General features: G+C 40.3%; 3 protein-coding genes across 3 annotated transcripts; 2 read left to right on the top strand and 1 right to left on the bottom strand.

The window, feature by feature from the left end:
* Window positions 1–2,661: 2,661 nt before the first annotated feature.
* Window positions 2,662–7,188, top strand: LOC138612026 (uncharacterized). Its single transcript, XM_069685317.1, has 6 exons — window positions 2,662–3,027; window positions 4,021–4,203; window positions 4,284–4,541; window positions 5,712–5,810; window positions 6,089–6,106; window positions 6,485–7,188. Exons 1-6 carry the CDS (start codon window positions 2,961–2,963, stop codon window positions 6,568–6,570), a joined length of 711 nt encoding a protein of 236 aa, XP_069541418.1. The 5' UTR covers window positions 2,662–2,960; the 3' UTR covers window positions 6,571–7,188.
* Window positions 7,189–8,540: 1,352 nt separating this feature from the next.
* Window positions 8,541–11,690, top strand: LOC138612048 (cell division cycle protein 20 homolog). The gene is made up of 11 exons (XM_069685347.1): window positions 8,541–8,592; window positions 8,951–9,162; window positions 9,260–9,402; window positions 9,484–9,580; window positions 9,661–9,786; window positions 10,023–10,219; window positions 10,312–10,406; window positions 10,506–10,728; window positions 10,849–10,974; window positions 11,054–11,171; window positions 11,287–11,690. The coding sequence occupies exons 2-11, from the start codon at window positions 8,973–8,975 to the stop codon at window positions 11,463–11,465; spliced, it is 1,494 nt and encodes a 497-aa protein (XP_069541448.1). The 5' UTR covers window positions 8,541–8,592; window positions 8,951–8,972; the 3' UTR covers window positions 11,466–11,690.
* Window positions 11,691–13,453: 1,763 nt separating this feature from the next.
* On the bottom strand, window positions 13,454–17,296 carry elovl1a (ELOVL fatty acid elongase 1a). Its single transcript, XM_069684401.1, has 8 exons — window positions 16,981–17,296; window positions 16,167–16,259; window positions 15,865–16,055; window positions 15,675–15,755; window positions 15,504–15,560; window positions 15,265–15,370; window positions 15,015–15,154; window positions 13,454–14,735 (listed from the first exon to the last, which is right to left on the bottom strand). Exons 2-8 carry the CDS (start codon window positions 16,225–16,227, stop codon window positions 14,421–14,423), a joined length of 951 nt encoding a protein of 316 aa, XP_069540502.1. The 5' UTR covers window positions 16,228–16,259; window positions 16,981–17,296; the 3' UTR covers window positions 13,454–14,420.
* Window positions 17,297–17,848: the final 552 nt, after the last annotated feature.

The raw sequence follows: 17,848 nt of genomic DNA, 5'->3' as shown, positions 1-17,848 counted from the left end.
ACTGCGGGCAGACACAAGATGACGCTGTTGACGAAAGTTACGCTGAAAACAAGTTGAGTAGGACATGTTATCACGACATTGCACAGTGAAATCATTGAACAATACCCAAAACGTACAATAGTGGAAAAAAGTAAGTACAAGTACTCGACTTATTTATTAATTTTACTTTACATTGGTCCTATTCTGGAATTCTGCTTCACTAAACTTCAGGGGAAGACCTAGATGTAGGCTACTTTTCCACTGGTTGTAGGTTTATCAAGTAACATAGCAAAAAGTTGCATTTGCACAGAGAACATATGATCAAAAATTGTATTGTAGATCTATAGAATGCAATATTATCCTTTAACTACATAACTGAAAATAGAAAAATTTAAATGACACCTCCCTGCTGTTTCAAGGTTAATAGAGGAATAATTATAGTCTCATAATAAAGTATATACACTTCTACAATTTCAAAGCACGTCTGTTACACAGTGGTAGTAGACCTCTTACTTTTACGTAAGTAGGTAAAGGTCGCGAGTACTTTCCTGGAACAACAATAAAAGTATAGTATAGGAAGCTTTTAATGTCATAGAACTGGTATTTCTTGGTTAACCCAAAGTCAGTAAATATTTTTTGTTTTTATTAGTATTTAATTTGTACAAAAACATTTTAAAGTTTCCATCACAAATGCTCTACTTCAAGAGTCCCTGTTGAATTTTATTTACTAGGATAAACCCCTTGAGATGCACCATCCCGGTTTCAAGGGGGTCCTGTAAAATTGCTGATGCAGATTAATTCAGTGTCATAACTGACTATGATTATAAAGAAAATACACTTTAAAAAAACACATAACTTAACATGAGCATTATCACGTTTGTAAAAACATAGACTAAAAAGTGTAAGTATCTTCATCATGTAGCTATCGCTGCAAAACAAGCCATATTGGATTACATGAGCATAAAACAGCCTGACTCTGAAAACCCCCTCTCTCTGTGAAGTTCCCTGAGCTCTCACAGATTGTTTATACATTCACTTCCCGCTGCCCTGCATACCTTCCGTTTTAAGAATACGCCTGCAAAAGATGGAAGGACTTAGTTTGAAGGTCTGGTGACGACATCAGTGTCCAACTAATAATCCTTAACTTATAACAAATACAACAAAACATAAAACTTAGCATTTCACTTTACACATGTGCACAAATCTACTCAAAACATACAGATAATGTGGATACTAACTCAAAATATCTAATCATTAGCATGCTCCAATGTCATACTTTTATCATATCTAAAGCATAACATATGATACAATAAGGGACATAGAAGTCACACTTGACCTAGTATTTGGATAAGCAGGCCAGAGGGCTGACATGAACAAGATTTTCCTTATCAACAGACCCATAAAAACGAAAACCAATGTGCATGAATAATGATAGAGTATGAAAATGAAAGTAAACTGAAGTGACTGAGTGAACTAAAAGAAAAACAACAAAAAATGGATTTTGACAGAATGTTTTACAGAAGCTGTGGAAGTATAAACTCAGATAGCCAACAGCTAGCAACAACTGAATCACACAGATAGATTCGAAGACTTGTAGTAGACTATTGTGAAACCATTTCTGAGGTGATTGGTCCAGTTAATTTACTTTAACTTAACCTGAGTTTCTTCTCCTTGCCTGAAGGATTTTTCCTAACATTTTTGCAATTTATTTAGAAAAACTGACTTTCTCAGGCATTAATTACATTAAGGCAAACAATTAAAGAGTACTGAAGTGTCACTCTGGGCTGTGTTTCCTTGTGATATGCAAGTCTCACTATTTGAGATTTTTAACAAACCAAACAATAAATCAATTAATTACAAAATAGTTTAATGTTACTTTCACCACAACTAACCACAACAGTCCAGTTCTGCTTTTACATTAATGCAAATATAATAACCATCCAGTGAAGTAGGCTAATGTTTAACAGTATGACACTGAGGCCATTTGTTTTTAGTCCATTACTTCTACTAGAGCAGGGGTTCCCAACCACTGGGTCGGGGACCGGGTCTTGGGTCGTTTAGTACCAGACCGTGAAAACCTAGTAGGTGTGACATGTTCCAAACACACACGGAGTACATGGGAGAGAGCGGATGCCCATGCCTGATGGCTCTCATATGGGATCACCTGTGTGAACTGTTGGCAGAGTTTGAGCAATATTTCCCCTCTGCAAAGGACGCAAGGATCAGGAATGAGTAGATATGCAATCCTACTATTGCAGAACCTTCATCTCTCACACCAAGGGACCAAGAGGACAAACTACTGGAGTTTAAAAACAATGTGGACTAAAAACTTTCACCACCACCACCTGTTAGTCAGAAATATTATTGCTACTTTCTGGTCCCTGTAGTCAAAACGGTTGGGAACCACTGTACTAAAGTATTAGTATTACAAAGATATATTAATATCTACTTAAGTTAATAATGTTATATTTCCTCCAGTACTAATCTTGACATGTGTAACTGTAAGTCCTGGCATTAAAAGCTAATCAGAATTTGGGGCTGTCCTAACCTGTTGCCATGGAGAACCGTTATTTGTTTCCATGGTTTCCACACTCAGAGGTCATTAGCTAACTCAGTGTGTGTGTGTGTTTTTAAATCACGGGTATTCATGTGTGATACGAGGTGATTGTTTATTTGTTAACTCACATTTCTGGATCAGGGCCCCTGACTTTCAAGATCTGTGGGAGGACCTCCTGCCCACATGCAGAGTACATTAGCCATTGAGAAGCGTCCTGGAGGAGAAAGTAAATCATCCGTGACCGTCTAAGATTGTATTTGTAAACGGGTTTGGCTCTTTGTTGGACGTATTATCAGTGCACTGGTTGCGTTTAAAAGGCTTAAAAGAATCCTTGCTATTTCTAATACCGGAGAGTTTTGTACTTCCTTCCTTGACGGCTGAGCGCTGCTGCCGCATTTAAAGCCGAGAACAAGAACCGCTAGATATGCATTTTCTTGTCATTCTTGTCCTCATTCAGTGCGATTTATCACGGGGATTTCCTGTTCCAGTCGGTAAGAAGTCTGTCTCATGCATTGCGCTTCTTTTCAAATACTTGCACTTTACATAATGTAGTAAAAACGGACTGTAAAAGTCAACTGTTTCATGTATGTTAGCTTCTGCAGGAACATTATTGTAGCCGCTGTAGACTATAAGCTTATACACTCGACAATTGGGTAATATTTATACATACTTTTTACTTATATACTTTTCACATGATAGTAAGTTATTGTTAGACAGCCCTGCAGTAAATCCTGTGTTTTTGTCAGTTTTTGTTTACACTTCACAGAGGCGTTGGCCCCCCTCTATGTTTAAGTATTATGCCATTGTTTGTGTTGATGTTACATTGGACTGCATTAAATTAAAAGTTAAGTATATCATTCACCCCCTTTTAACATGCATAAGGGAATAGATATTTCACAACACCTTTAGACATAATATAATCACAGAGTAAAACCAGTCCCTGTCAGATGGTGTCAACAAAACAAAAGATATGATCATTTATGTCTTGTAGGTCTCTTTTAAAACAGGTGTAGCCTACCTTATAAATCAGTTGTCAGAGTAAAGGTAACTTTTTCATTCACTTAAAATGCAATGACTTGTTATTCCTCAGATTAAAAATGAATAATGCACCATGTATCGTGATGATAAAAAACTACCTAATATTTAACGTGTTTGGACCTACTGCCACTCGTAAATCTATGTAAAAGCCTGAATAATTGAACAAAGTAATGTAATTGTCTTATCAAGGGGGGCTTTTACTTTCGGTTATGCTGCTATAATTAATTTATGATTTGCATCGTAAAGTTTCAAAGCAGGACTACTTTCAAAGGTGTAATTTAACATTGTAGTGGAGCCTTATCTAATTTTACTGAAGGATTTGAGTATTATTAGTTATTTTCTAGCCTTTTGTCCTGGTAAATTACTAGAAAACATTCCTTCTGTTGAATCTGGAATCTCTCCCCTTCTAAAACTGTTGCTGCATGTATTTTGTTGTCTCCCATTAGATACCATCATACTGCAGGTTCAGCAGTTGGGCGTGGTGGGTTCTTATCAGGTCAAGGAGCAGGTCCTTCTCAATGGAGTCTCTCTAGCCAGCACAAACCAGGAAGTTGACAGCATGATCAGAACAATGTCAGCTAGTGCGCTACTTCCGGGTCTTATCAGTGTCAACAACACTTCAGTTCTGAGTAAGAAAATCGTCAGGTTCTAATTGATTCATGTAAAAACTTTAAACCAGATCTAATCTGTTACTGTTGTTACTTGCTAGTAAACCACACTCTGCTGCGTTCTCGTGAATGCGTACTGGAGGGGTCTCAGCTGCACTGGACCGACCGTGTGTTCTGCGATGGGAAGCTGTGTTTGACTCTGGACCACACTGACACGTGGACAGCCCAAATACCAGAAGCACTGGCACTCAAATTGTTGTGGGACCAGGAGGTGCAGCGCACAAGAATGGAGAGGGTCCGCCTTCAGGAGGGATGCATCAAGCTAATGAAAGAACTGAGGCTTTCTGAGGAGCAGTCAGGTATTTATACCTCTGTTTTTGAGAACACATTTGACGCATATTGCCCTGAAAATACTTAAAAATAACGTGCCAATTGATACTGCACTGATTAAATGACCAGACAGCAACCTTAAATTTTAAAACTTGACACTTTCTATAATGGTATCATGCAGAGGTGGAAAGAGTACTAAAATATTCTACTTAAGTAAAAGTACTATTACTATATAAGTACCAGAAAAATTACCAGTTTAAAAATGTAAAAGTAGAAAGTAGCTTGTTTAAAATTTAATTAAAGTAAAAGTTACCGAAGCCTTTTTTACACTGCAGTTCCGCCTCAGCGCCGCAACAAAGCTCCGTCCTCATGCCACCTTTGTCATTTTACATTGGACCAAGCAACGCCAGCATAAAGCCTCCCCAGTGTGTGTTTTTAAATAGCATTTCGGTGTCGCGAGGTGTAAACAAACAGCGCATGCTTCAAATACAAACTCACAGCGCTGTTCCGCCCTGCCGACTTTGCAGTTTATACAGACGCCGTTTCGCTTCTGTTAATACCTACGATGCCGGCTCAGAGGCGGCACGACTTCGCCCCACCATGTCGCCTCCCTGCGTTCTACATAGAAAATGAAACTTAACAGAGGCGTAGTAATCCCGCCTTAAACTGGCAGTGTAAAAAGGGCTTTAGTTACTTTTCTAGCAACGGGAGGGGGGTCTCTCCTGTGTAGTGCAAAAAGGACAAGGATGTATAAATCTCAAACTAGTTGTCTTACAACAAAATAAAACATGTCACACGAGACATTTAAAAGCAGGCGGAACGCAATGCGTCGTAATGACATCCAGGCTCCCATCAGCAGCTATTTGGCGGTGATTTAGCTTCTTTTATGGAGCAAACACCATGGTGTAAAATGATGAGTTACATCAAGCAGAATAACAGAGAGCAATGCCCTCCTTAATGCCAGTTAGATTTAAGCCCTTACTGGATGTGTTGCCAGCCTGTGACATTGATAATGATCAGGGAAGAAGTGTTGTTGCTGCTGGCTATGAGTTTTTGAGGCAGTTGATGGCGTTTTCCTATGAATCACACGACACAATGGGTGCTAAAGGGTTATTCTTAAGTAAAACATCACTACCCAAAACTTTTACAGTGCCAAGTTTTGCTGGCATTGAGCTGATGTTTTGCAATGTTTTTTTTAGTTTCAGGGATTCCGTTGCCTCAGTTTCTGATCCCAGTCTTGGCACTCCTGGCATTGGCTGGACTGATCATAATCAGCCTCCTTCTTTCCAAGAAAAATGGTGAGAAAACATTTTTTTGCTTTTTATTTGAATAGCATAAAAACAAGTCGAAATGTGTTGACTCGCAGCCATGTGCAGCATATTGCCAGAAAACAGTGCAATCAATTTAATCTTTAAATCTGCTTTAATTGTTAAACCTCATTCACTCTCATATAATGCAGCATAACTTGGCTTTATTTCGAAACGTGTCCTGTCACATGGTTTTGGTATGGAGCCTCAGTCGCGGGTAATTGTAAAGCATAGTCATGTGTTTTCTCTTTCTCACACTCTCTGCCTAGGTCTGAGGCACCCTGGAGGTAAGACAACAATCCCTGTGTTTTCTCTTTAGCCTGAGTATAGACTGTAGACAGCTCTGTTAACAGACATGGAAAAAGATTGGTAGAGAGTTAAATGGACTCAAAACCATAAACCCATTGTTACTCTTTCATTTTTAAGGTCAGTCATGTGATGTTATCCATGGTAATTCACTCGAATTAGATAGTGTTTATAAAGTGTGACCTTAATTACATTATGACTGAAGATGACTGCAATTGTCAGGTCAAGTGGTGACACAGGGATGATGGATCCTTAAATGTTATGAGTGTTATTATGAGACATATTAAACCGTGAGTAAGCTTGTCATGTTTTTTATATCATGATTGTTTTATTTATCTGTGCTCTTGATTTCCTTGCAGGTGTAATTGGCTCAATTATACATTACCCTCAGGACATGGATGAAATGTCTAAGGAGAAAAAACCGTCTGGTTACTGCACTTTGTAATTCAAAGCTCCAGCTGATTAACAGCTCACGTTCAAGCTCCATTTTTATTGTTAAGGTTAATGATTTAACAATTGCCCTTCTGTGTTTGCAACCAAAGCTTTGCCACGGTGCCAACAGACGACCATGTAAAACACGTGTGGTCTGGATTTTAATCCTCATTATTTTTATGCACTTTAATTTATGAACACACTTTGGACCACTTATTTTATTGCATATGCTTTTAACACATGCATAAATACACAAACACATATAGAAATATAAATAAATAATATATAAAAAGCTTCTTTATGCACAAGTTATAACTGCAGGCAGATGTTCTTACAAGTCACAATTTCCAGACCAAGCTTTTCAAGTAAACAATGTAGAAGTGTATAAAGAATGTTCAGCCTCAAGCTTGTACAGTGGCTAATGCAAGTCAAGCAAAGCAAGCTAATGTAAGATTTCCCTAAGACTGTAAAGACAGCCCTGCTGAAATCAAGCGCTTTATTTTGCCAGCGATTATATATTTACATATCTCTTTGTGATGCTATACATAACTGTCTATAACTGTAACTGTATTTTTTTTTCAATGTTTGCTGATGTAAGTTTGTAGAAATTTTTTTAAATAAAGCTAGTTTCAATATACCTCTGCTTTATTTTGTGTCATTTATTTTTCCACTTATGGTCAGATGAGCTAAAGATGTGGTACAACAACATCAGATACAGCATCATGCTGCTCGGCTAACCCAGGGAGCAACTTTAGAGGGGAGCCATCGGCACCAAGCATAACTTTATTTCCATTTGGCAATAAATGGTTACATTTATGACGAGAGTGTTCCTGAATGAACTTCAATCAACTGTCCATAAAACACAAGTAGATTCAACATGTTGTTGGTTTATTGGGCGTAATCAACAATGAAGTGCCCTAGGAATTTAGCTGAACAATTTCAATGGAATGTAATTTATTTTTAGGAAATTATGCTTCCTGCGAAGTTGTTTACACAGAAGTCTGTTTACATGGCGTGAGTGTGTTTTATATATAATATGAAGGTAAGAGTAGTGTATTGATTAAAATAATCTCCAAAGGTTAACTTAAGTTGTCTTTTTTTTGTCCATTTTATGTTTGGACCAGACCAGTTAACTGTCCAAAAAACACACAGGGCAAAAGAGCTGTATCACCTGCCTCACATTATCCTCTTGCTGTCCTAGAACATTTAGTTCCTCATTAAATTAATAAATGAAGCAGAACAAATGTGATATTTTTGGATAAAGTGAAGTCAGAGACATGGAGCTTGCAGCTGGACAGGCCTGTGTGGAATCAACGCCTTGTTTTATCCTTGCTGGTGCTCCCAAGATAATTGTGCCGATTACATTTTGATATCGAGGTTCATCAACAATGAAGTGCCCGGTAAAGTTTAGTAAACATCCTGTGAGAATGAACACTGTCAATCTGATGCGTGTTATTTTAAGGAGGCCACAGCCCTCATACAGCATCGCTCACTCTGTGTTCTATTGCTGAATTAAAATATTTTGTCACTATAACTCATATCCAAAGATCACTGTTCCCCAAGTTACTTTCCCCAATTCTTGCCATCAAATCATGATGTCAGTAGGTTAAAATATTTCACTCCTTATAATAGAAAAAGGTGAACAACTTACATGAGATCTGTCTTTAAAATTTTAAGTTTATTCGTGTTTAGTGTTTGTTTGTTTTTTATACGTCATACAATTAATCACACTCACAATGTCATCTTTTAGCCAATAGATGGCGTTAGACTCTCGTGCATAGAGGATGAGGCTTTCAGGAAGTCTCCTCCACCAATCTTTCCTTATATGTCCATGAACCAATCACATAAACGCATTCATACAAGTAACCATGGCAATGCCGTGGCGACAAGGGCAGATCCAGAGAACGAACCAATCGCAGGAGCGCTTTGTGGCATTTAAGACGTGTGGCGTCATTTTCACGACATTCAAAACTCTGGAAATTAGCGAAGGAGAAAGGACAGGAGTGACATTGTATTCAACGTTTTTATTAAACAGGTGAGGACATTTTGTCTCTTTATTCTTTGAAAGTTTTATTTTTCTACGCAACTTTTGTGAAGATAAGCGGTTAATGCTCCTGAAGTGAATGCTAACATAAGCTATTAACTATAGGTAAACTGCACCTGCTAATAACACTATTCACAATAACGACTCTTTATGTTTATTTACTTAAAAAAAGAAGAAGTGATGTTTAGTTCGTTGCAACCACAAAAGTGATGCTTGCATCAACTCTGAGTTCCTAGCCTTAGCATGTGTTGCCGAGCTAACCGACTCACTACTTTTTCAAATGGTGATGTATAAATGGTGATTCAATTTGTGCAACGATTACGTTTTTTAATCTTTGCCTTATTTACAGGCCGTGTGAAAACGTGGATATCATGGCGCAGTTTGGGTATGAGAACGACATCCAGAGTCTCTTGAAGCTGGATTTGCCCATCATAAATGCCCCCATGGCGAGGTGGCAGAGAAAGGCCAGCTCATCCAGCACATCGGCCTTGAAAGCTTTGTCACCTGGCCAGTCTGCCAATGCGACGCTGAGTACATCAAAGACGCCAAACAAAACACCAGGTACTGTGTGCCCATTGAATTCCAACAATTTAAGTATTCAAATGAACTCCGTAATCTAATCGTCGCAAATGTGAATCACCTTTTCTTTCCATTACAGGAAAAAATAAAAAACAAACGCCTTCTAAAATGGGGGGTGACCGCTTCATTCCCGTCAGGAACAGCAAACAAATAGATTTGGCAAGTTTCCTGCTCTCAAAGGAGAACGAGCCTATGGACACAAACAATACAGCAGGAACATCAGTAAGCCATGTGATACATTAGCCTTATGAACATTTTGTGAACTGATGATTTTACTTATCTAGGCTGTCTGTGATTTGAAAGGAATACCAGAAGGCCTGGTCTGTGTCACTGAATGGATACGACATTGATGATGCAAAGATCCTGCACCTCGGAGGGAAGCCACTGGCCGCACCAGAAGGTAAGGATAATTGCATTCAAAACATGGCTTAGCAGGAAAAAAATCTTTCTATGTTTAAATATGCTTTATTTTTTTAACAGGTTATCACAACAACTTGAAAGTCCTCTACAGTCAGGTTACAACTCCCGCCTCTGTCAAAAAGACGAGATACATTTCTTCTACTCCATACAGAATCTTGGATGCTCCTGAGCTACGAAATGATTTCTGTAAGTTTGGCACCCAGGTTTGTCCTTTGTAAATATTCAACATGTTTTAGTTTTCTGTTTCTGCAATACGTGTGTTCCTTATCACAGCTTAAATTCCAAACAATCCACTGATGCTGGATATGATCTGTACAACACATAATTCGTCTTTGCACTTGATAAACACATTCATGATGTATCTTTTTGTAAAGGAGTACTCTTGTAAATTTAGCAAGCTTTCCTTTTGTTGCATTTTCCAGATTTGAATCTCTTTGACTGGAGCAGTCGAAATGTTCTCGCTGTGGCGCTTCATAACAGCGTTTACCTGTGGGATGCAACTCAAGGCGATGTCACTCTTCTCATGAAGTTGGAGGGCGAGGAGGACTACATCTGCTCACTGTCCTGGACCAAAGAGGGAAGCTACCTAGCCATCGGCACCAGTGACTGCAAAGTTCAGGTCAGTGTGCTGATAAACACGACTACACAAGCTGTGAGGTCGATGGCACTCAAATAACCTGAGTTGTTTTTTTGGAAAAATTGTGTCCCTAGTTGTGGGATGTTGAAAACGAGAAGAATTTACGCAGCATGACCGGCCATACAGCTAGAGTTGCAAGCCTGAGCTGGAATGACCACGTTCTTTCCAGGTAGTGATGCTTCCTCATTTCTGATTACATTAAAATTACAACTCTAGTTGTGTTTAAACTTTAAATGCAACATTTCTTCCCCCTCCCCCCCCAACCCAGTGGCTCAAGATCAGGACACATCCACCATCATGATGTAAGGGTGGCAGAACATAACGTCTCTACGCTCACTGGTCACTCCCAAGAGGTGTGTGGGCTGCAGTGGTCCCCCGACGGGCGATACCTGGCCAGTGGAGGCAATGACAACTTGGTGTGTATATGGCCCCGTGTGCAGGACGGCAGTCGGTCGGTGCGCTGCTTGAGTGAACATCAAGGAGCTATCAAGGTGCTGAGCTTCATATTGAGATTTTATGCATTTAAAACTGCTACGATGGGAGAGAAACTACTTGTCATTAGTTTTCCTGCTTAGGTAAGGTTAAGTTTGAAATTCACTTTGTTATTGTAGGCCTTGGCCTGGTGTCCATGGCAGCCAAATATTCTCGCATCTGGAGGCGGAACCAGCGATCGTCACATCCGCGTCTGGGATGTGAACAGTGGCTCCTGCATCAGTTCACTCGACACCCAGTCCCAGGTAACTACACACTTGATAAATAAAGTCGGAGGTGACAACAGGGGTCTCCTCTCTAATCGCTCATGACTTTGCTTAACAGATCTCATCGCTGGTGTTTTCACCCAACCACAAAGAGCTGGTCTCTGCTCACGGCTACGCCCACAACAATGTGGTTATCTGGAAGTACCCCTCTTTCACCAAGGTTGCAGAGCTAAATGGTATGTACTGGTGACTTTATTTTTTTATTTACTTTAAGCAAATGGCAAGCAGAGTGGAAGCAGATGCACCACACACCCTCTACTGGTCTGACCATCCTAATGCTTTCCATTTTAGGCCACGAGGACAGAGTTCTCAGTCTGACTCTGAGCCCAGACCGCTCCACTGTTGCGACTGTTGCTGGAGACGAGACTATCCGTCTGTGGAAGTGTTTTGAAGTGGATCCCGTTGAGAAGAAGGCCAAAGACAGGATGATGAAGTCAACTCATAGTGTCATTCATCAATCAATTAGATAATTTGCACTTATTTTTTTGTCTATGCCAAATAAGTTATGCGAGACGTTTTATTTAAGCAACAAAGAATTCCAAGCAGTGTTTTAGTTGTAACTGGCAACTTACTTCTCCGGTTGGTTGTTTACCAAAATAGCAGACCTGTTGAAAATACAAGTGGTGCCTTTTGAAGCCGCTCTGTTTTTTTTAAAGTGTATTTATGCCATTCACATGGTTTTTAATTTATATTATAGGATGTATTGTATACAGTGGACTGCATTGTAAATAAATGATTTAACATATGTGCTTCTTTTGAATAATTGGCATGTTTAAGGATGTCGTTTTTATAAATTGTGCAGCTAGGATGAGCGCTCTGATTTGAAGTGTAGAAATTGTCATCTTCACATTAATATCCACTCCTGACTTATCTGACCTAATTTCATGTTTACCTGCAAGCATGCTTTTCCTTCCCAAAGCTAATCTTTGTCATTAGGTGAGATGATTAAGGTGAGGAAGCTGTTTAGGTTGGTGTCATTTTACTCCTAAACCTATTGCTTTGTCCTCAGACTTTGTGGTTTAAACTGCATATTTTGCTTAGTCTGAACCTTGTTTCTGTGTGTTCTGCAGAAATCTGCTACACTCCTATAGAGGTCACTGTATCTGAAGACCTCACATTTGCCATAAACCATTTCAACAGTTCAAAAAAATTGTAAAATTTGGGTTGTATTGAAGGCGATGCAGGGGCTGTATGGTGGTGCATTGGTTGGCACTGTTGCTTCACAGCCAGAAGGTTCCTAGTTCCCACCACGGTTCGGATGTAGGGGGCCATTCTGTGTGAAGTTTGCATGTTCTCCCCGTGCTTGCGTGGGTTCTCTCCGGGTACTCCGGCATCCTCCCACAGTCCAAAGACCTGCTCGTCAGGTTAATTGGTGACTTAGGTGTGAGTGTGAAAGGTTGTCTGTCTCTGTGTCAGCCCTGTGATTGACTGGCGAACAGTCCAGGGTGTACTCCGCCTCTTGCCCAATGACAGCTGGGATAGGCTCCAGCCCCACCGCGACCCTGAACAGGATGAGAGGTATAGATAATGGATGGCTGGTAGGCAACACATTAAGTGACAAACTAGGAAATATAAATCTAATAAAAATGTCCCTACTATCTTAATTTTAATTTAAATAATACAAACTATTAACCTGCTGATAATTTGTGCACCAGCCACAAATTCAGTGCCTGCAAGGATCATTTTGCCAGTAACTTACAAATCAAAAACCAATAATACTTTAGAACTAATACGTTCTAAAGATTATTTTACAACAGTTTTAGTTCAGACCAAGTAATCTGTTTGGACAAGAGGCATTCCACGAGTGCTGACACAGAGAACAACATCACTGGGACTTTTCACTCTGTGTATCACTCCGCCTCAGCAGCATGTTCTGAGTACTGTTAACATTACAGCAGACCGTGTATGTATCACATTAATCAAGCTGGTACCTCTGAATCGCAAAAGACTTTATTTTACTGGTTGATATATTAAAACATACAGATAAATGTACATCTGTGGTAACCTGTAGACAGAGTGCAGGAGAATGTTTGGGTTGCTTGGCAACAACAGTCCAGTTTCAGTTAAGTTGTGGAACTAGTTGAGTTGGTAGAGCAAACAATCCGTTATTACTTTTTACTTCTATTTGCAGCTCGTCTAGATGTTGTATAAAAGTAACACCACACTCCAGGATGCGTTTTTTTTTTTTTTATGAATATCATTCGGCCTCTGGTGTGATATTAGTTAACTTATACTACAGGAGATGGAAAGGAAACTATGTATCTCCATATGAGGTCTGTTTCTCCTAAGCTTAAGGTATGTAGGTGCCTGTGTACATTTTAATGGTCAATTCTTTTATGGTGGTGTAGAAAATGATATCAAATTGATTGTTCACTTTTATAAGAAACATTTGGTAATAAAATTACAAAACATGTATGGAGTTTTTATTTGTGTTATGGTTAAAACATTTTGAGGGTTCATCTTAACATAAAAAACAGCTCCTGGATACACCTGAACATATATTCTAATGTGGCAAATATGAAGTTCAATTTTAAAACTAGGTCATCAGCGTAAACAGTCAAAACACTGGTAGGTTTATTAATATATACATTCTGCAGTTATACTAAGAAAAAGCCATTTACAGCGCCGTTTTGTTTAACTGTTAAAACAAAAAAAGCTTCTTTGTAATAACTTCACGCCCATTGTGCCGACCTTACAGTGTTGCAAAAACTCTGAGTGGATTAATATGGATGAACATGGATGAACACAAATAGCAGTGCATATGTCACTACCAAATTATGCAAAAATGCAAATGTATCAATACTGTAATATACAGTATAACATTTCTTTCCCACAATTCCTCAAATTGAAAAATAAAGGCGTGGTATGTTACTTACAGAGTGCACACCATAACTGCTGCTTTCCAAATGACACAGACCTTTATCTAAAATTTGTTTTATTTCAAAAAGATAAATATAAACAGAAAAAAACCCTAAATATTTGACATTTACAATCAGATCTTTGCTATTATTATTATTATTATTATATCTGTATCAGTTATTTAAGTGTGCTAGCCTTCAGTGGAAACTGTGCGATGCTCCCGAGCAGCAGCAGGGGTCATGCCAGCTCAACAGCAGTGTAGGTCAGGCTCATGTGGGCCGAGCCCGAGTTGAAGAATACTATCAGTGAGAGAATGAGCACCAATCTTCATACAGTGTTCATCACAGTTAATAGTTTTCATAACAACTAACAAACACAACGTGGTAAGTAGAGATCACCAGCAACACACAACATGCCATTCATATCCCAACAAGTGTGCACAAGAAAAACGAGGCTAACATAGAAATTATGAAGTTTAGAGGAAGCATTGAAATCTGTAAAATCCCAATCTGCTTTTAGGTATGAACGATGCATTTAAGATCCTCCTTCCTGTTCCAGTCACCACCTTAGATTTCCTTTACTTTGCCCAGGATGATTTTGCTGTTGGTGCAGTTGTGCGCAGTCCCGTTCCCGTTCTCCATGTGTTTCCCGTTGGCCACCACGGTGATGGGCTCACTGATGGAGCCGTTCTGTTTCGGTTTGTCCTCTGTGGCAGGAAGCCGCTTTCCCTTAATGTACGCCTGTATCCAAAAGTTGGAGAAGAGGAGGAAGAAGAAGACGCCGTACATCCAAATGAGGTGGATCCAAAGGGGGACCTGGTAGTCGCACTTTTCCATGAAGTAGTACTGGCTGATGTGGATGGAGACCAGAATGAACTGTGTCTGCAAAACGACAAATTGAGGGACATCGTTATTAAAAAAAATCTAGGTGCTAATCCCAGGTGCTACCCCGTAATCCTAAACTACACACAGGAAGGAACTTTTCAATACTGTGATGTTAAAGTAAATATAATACAATGAGACAGACATGCTTTTTGGACGCGTGTGTGTTCACACTACTTCATGCAACCCCTGCACCCATTTGACCCCAGTCAAAACATTCTGTACACGCCCCTGCTTCAAACACAGATTTAAAAACTGGTTTTTAAAAGAAGGTCATACAAGCTGGATGGCGGTCATGTACTTCTTCCACCACAGGTATTTGTGGAAGCGAGGTCCTGCAGCAGAGAGTCCATAGTAGAAGTACATGATAACGTGGACGGTTGAATTCACCATGGCGTGGAAGGAGCCCATTCCTCCAACTACAGAGAGGGGGAAAGCACACAGGAAATGTATAAACATTCTAATTCAGCCGTAAAGATCTCTTCATCTCTAAGGATGCTTAGTATGGTCATGTATGCAGCTCTCTCACCAGGAGTCAGTGTGACGCCCCACCACCACGTCCAGGGCATGAAGGAGTGATGGAAAACGTGGAGAAACGTGATCTGACTTTGTTTCTTCCTCAGCACAAAGAATAACTGAAATAAAAGTTAACCAAGCTGAAGTTAACATACACAAAACTAATAGTGTGTTCCAAGAAGTAAGGCGGTAAAAGAGTCAGCTGAAAGGGGCGAAGAGAGAAAACGTTTGGAGGGATGAAAATGTCCTTACTGTGTCGAGGAGTTCGATGAATTTTGAAAAGAAAAACAGCCAGGCCACTCGAACCATCTGAGGGAAGGAAAAGAAGAAAAGGGCTGTAAAAAGCAGTCACTTTATGTTTATGCGGACAAAGTTACGAGTTGCTCTGCTATGAGGCAAAAGATGAACACTTTACTGCCTTACCCGAAGAGCCTGCGGGCTTCTCGAGGTGTCAATGAGGTCACATCTCCACGTGTAGGTGGTGCCCCATCCTGACATCAAGAACTAGGTGACAGAAACACATCAGCAGCTGTTACTTCAAAATCACTCTGGTGTATGAAGAAATACAGGTTTCAGTCGGCAAATAACCCAGTTGGTCATCCATTTTGTTTACCTCATACACTATGTAGGCGTTTAATAAAACCATGCTGAGGTTGTAGATGATCATGGCTGTGTTGAGACGGAAAGGTTTGCGGTTTGCCATCAGGCGAGGGCCGACATACAGCGAGAAGAAGACGTAGGCCAACAGGATGCCGGTCATGTGTAAGGGGTCCTGCATGAGGCCGTAATCTTTGATCCGGACATCTGAGAGAAATAACAAAAAATGATCTTTTAAAACTGTTCAAGATCTCCACTTATTCGTTTCATACTTCAACAAAACAGAGACACGCATCTTTAAAAGATAAAGACACTTACCGCTTCTTGATTTTAGATAGTTGTGGAATTTCACAAGGTTTGATACAGCGTCTCGCAGCATGGTGACTGCTTTAGTTTTGTCCTTTTAAACGCCTGAAAGAAAAAGAGTCAGAAAGCAGGTGATGTTTCAGAGGTTAAACGGAGGGAGGTTGGTTGGCTGCCCACCTGTCCACCTGCTCTCCCCACACACTGAACAAACAGGAGACAGCTGCACGGCCTCATCAAACAGCCCTGAGTGCTCTCCTGTACAAGAAAACACACTGAATCTGTAATAGGAGCTTTTGCCACTGCCTGATCTAAAGTGTAGCATGGAAGCATAAAATCTCCACCAGGGGAAAGATTTATTTTATCAAGAAAGTCCAAAATAAATGAACACTTGAGTATGAATGAAGCTACTATGGATGGATTGTGAAACATATTGAGCTCTGCTGTCAGTCTAAACACAATGAAATACTCTGCTGCTGACTAACAGAGCAAGTCAAACAGGTGAGGCAAAGAACTTGGCCCTTGTGGGCAGCCTAGCCAACCACCTGAGCTACCTAGATATGAGCCGATCAGGGATTTCCAGGGAGTAAAAGTGCCAAACACAAATGTTACATACTTGAATTAAAGCAGCAGCTGTACTAATGTACTTCTTGTGGTCTAAAGATAGCTCAGGGTTCCGCTAAATGAAAGGTGTGTCTAGCAAAGGACACCAGTCTAACCACAATGCAGTGAAACAACAAGGAGCAGCACAGCTACAAGAGTCACACAAGCATTGATCCACTGAAACAGCAAAAACACTTGAGGTTGTGTTAAAAACAAAATGACTCACCCTCTGAGCACACCAAGTCCTCAGGTCTCACTCCTGTTTGTGAGGGAAAAGCAGCTGCACAGCCGGGGCAGGCAGCACTCTAAACCAGAGGATCCAGCAGATCAGCAACAGCAGCGTGCCTCAGGTGAGAGCCAGATACATGCAGAGCTGTTCAGCAGGGTGGTAGCTCCCCGGTTGTCCTTCAAACGTGTGATAGTATTTACTTAATATCCAACAGAGAGAGCTGACAGTCTCAGAGAAAGAGCAAGAAAGAAAGCAGGAGAGTGATGTGGAAAAGTGTCAGCTATGAGGACTATGGGACCAGGATCATTCAGCTCAATTTAAACCCTTGGGCACTACTACAAACCTTGCCGGTTTCAGGACCACACCCTGTTTCAATGCTAAGCTCCACCTTCCTATATTCACTTGGCCTGGTTGTGATTGGACTGTCTCATCAATGGTGGTTTAGGGGAAGGGGTCAGGGAGTTGCAGGCCCTGGTTAAAGAAACAAACACCCAGGGGTCTTAAATTGAAAGAAGAAACAAATATGATCAAACTATTGCTATATATAAAAAGTATAAAAGCAAAGATGTATCAGAGACAGATTTGATCATCTCACTCATAATCTGTTCAAATATGTTTCTGTAACAACATTGAGGCTAAAGGTGAACTCAATTCATACAATCACAAACCCAACGTCACTTGTAGCGTCGCCCATCCCTTCCTCTGTGTTGTTGCACAGAAGGCAGGGCTCACGTACAAACCCTTACAGCCGCGATGACGAGCTCTGCTGTGCCACTGGTTTTACCAGTTCTCCGAGCGCCGGCGACGAGGATGGGCGTGAGGTCTGGTGTACAGCATGAACGTGTCCTCCTCCACATGAACGTTA

The sequence above is a fragment of the Semicossyphus pulcher genome, unplaced genomic scaffold, assembly GCF_022749685.1.
Source record: "Semicossyphus pulcher isolate SPU_LCO1_2020_fin unplaced genomic scaffold, fSemPul1.0.p SCAF_7, whole genome shotgun sequence".
In the NCBI taxonomy this organism is placed as follows: domain Eukaryota; kingdom Metazoa; phylum Chordata; class Actinopteri; order Labriformes; family Labridae; genus Semicossyphus; species Semicossyphus pulcher.
Note: the sequence above shows the minus strand (reverse complement) of the source record. Positions and strands in the feature narration are given on the sequence as shown.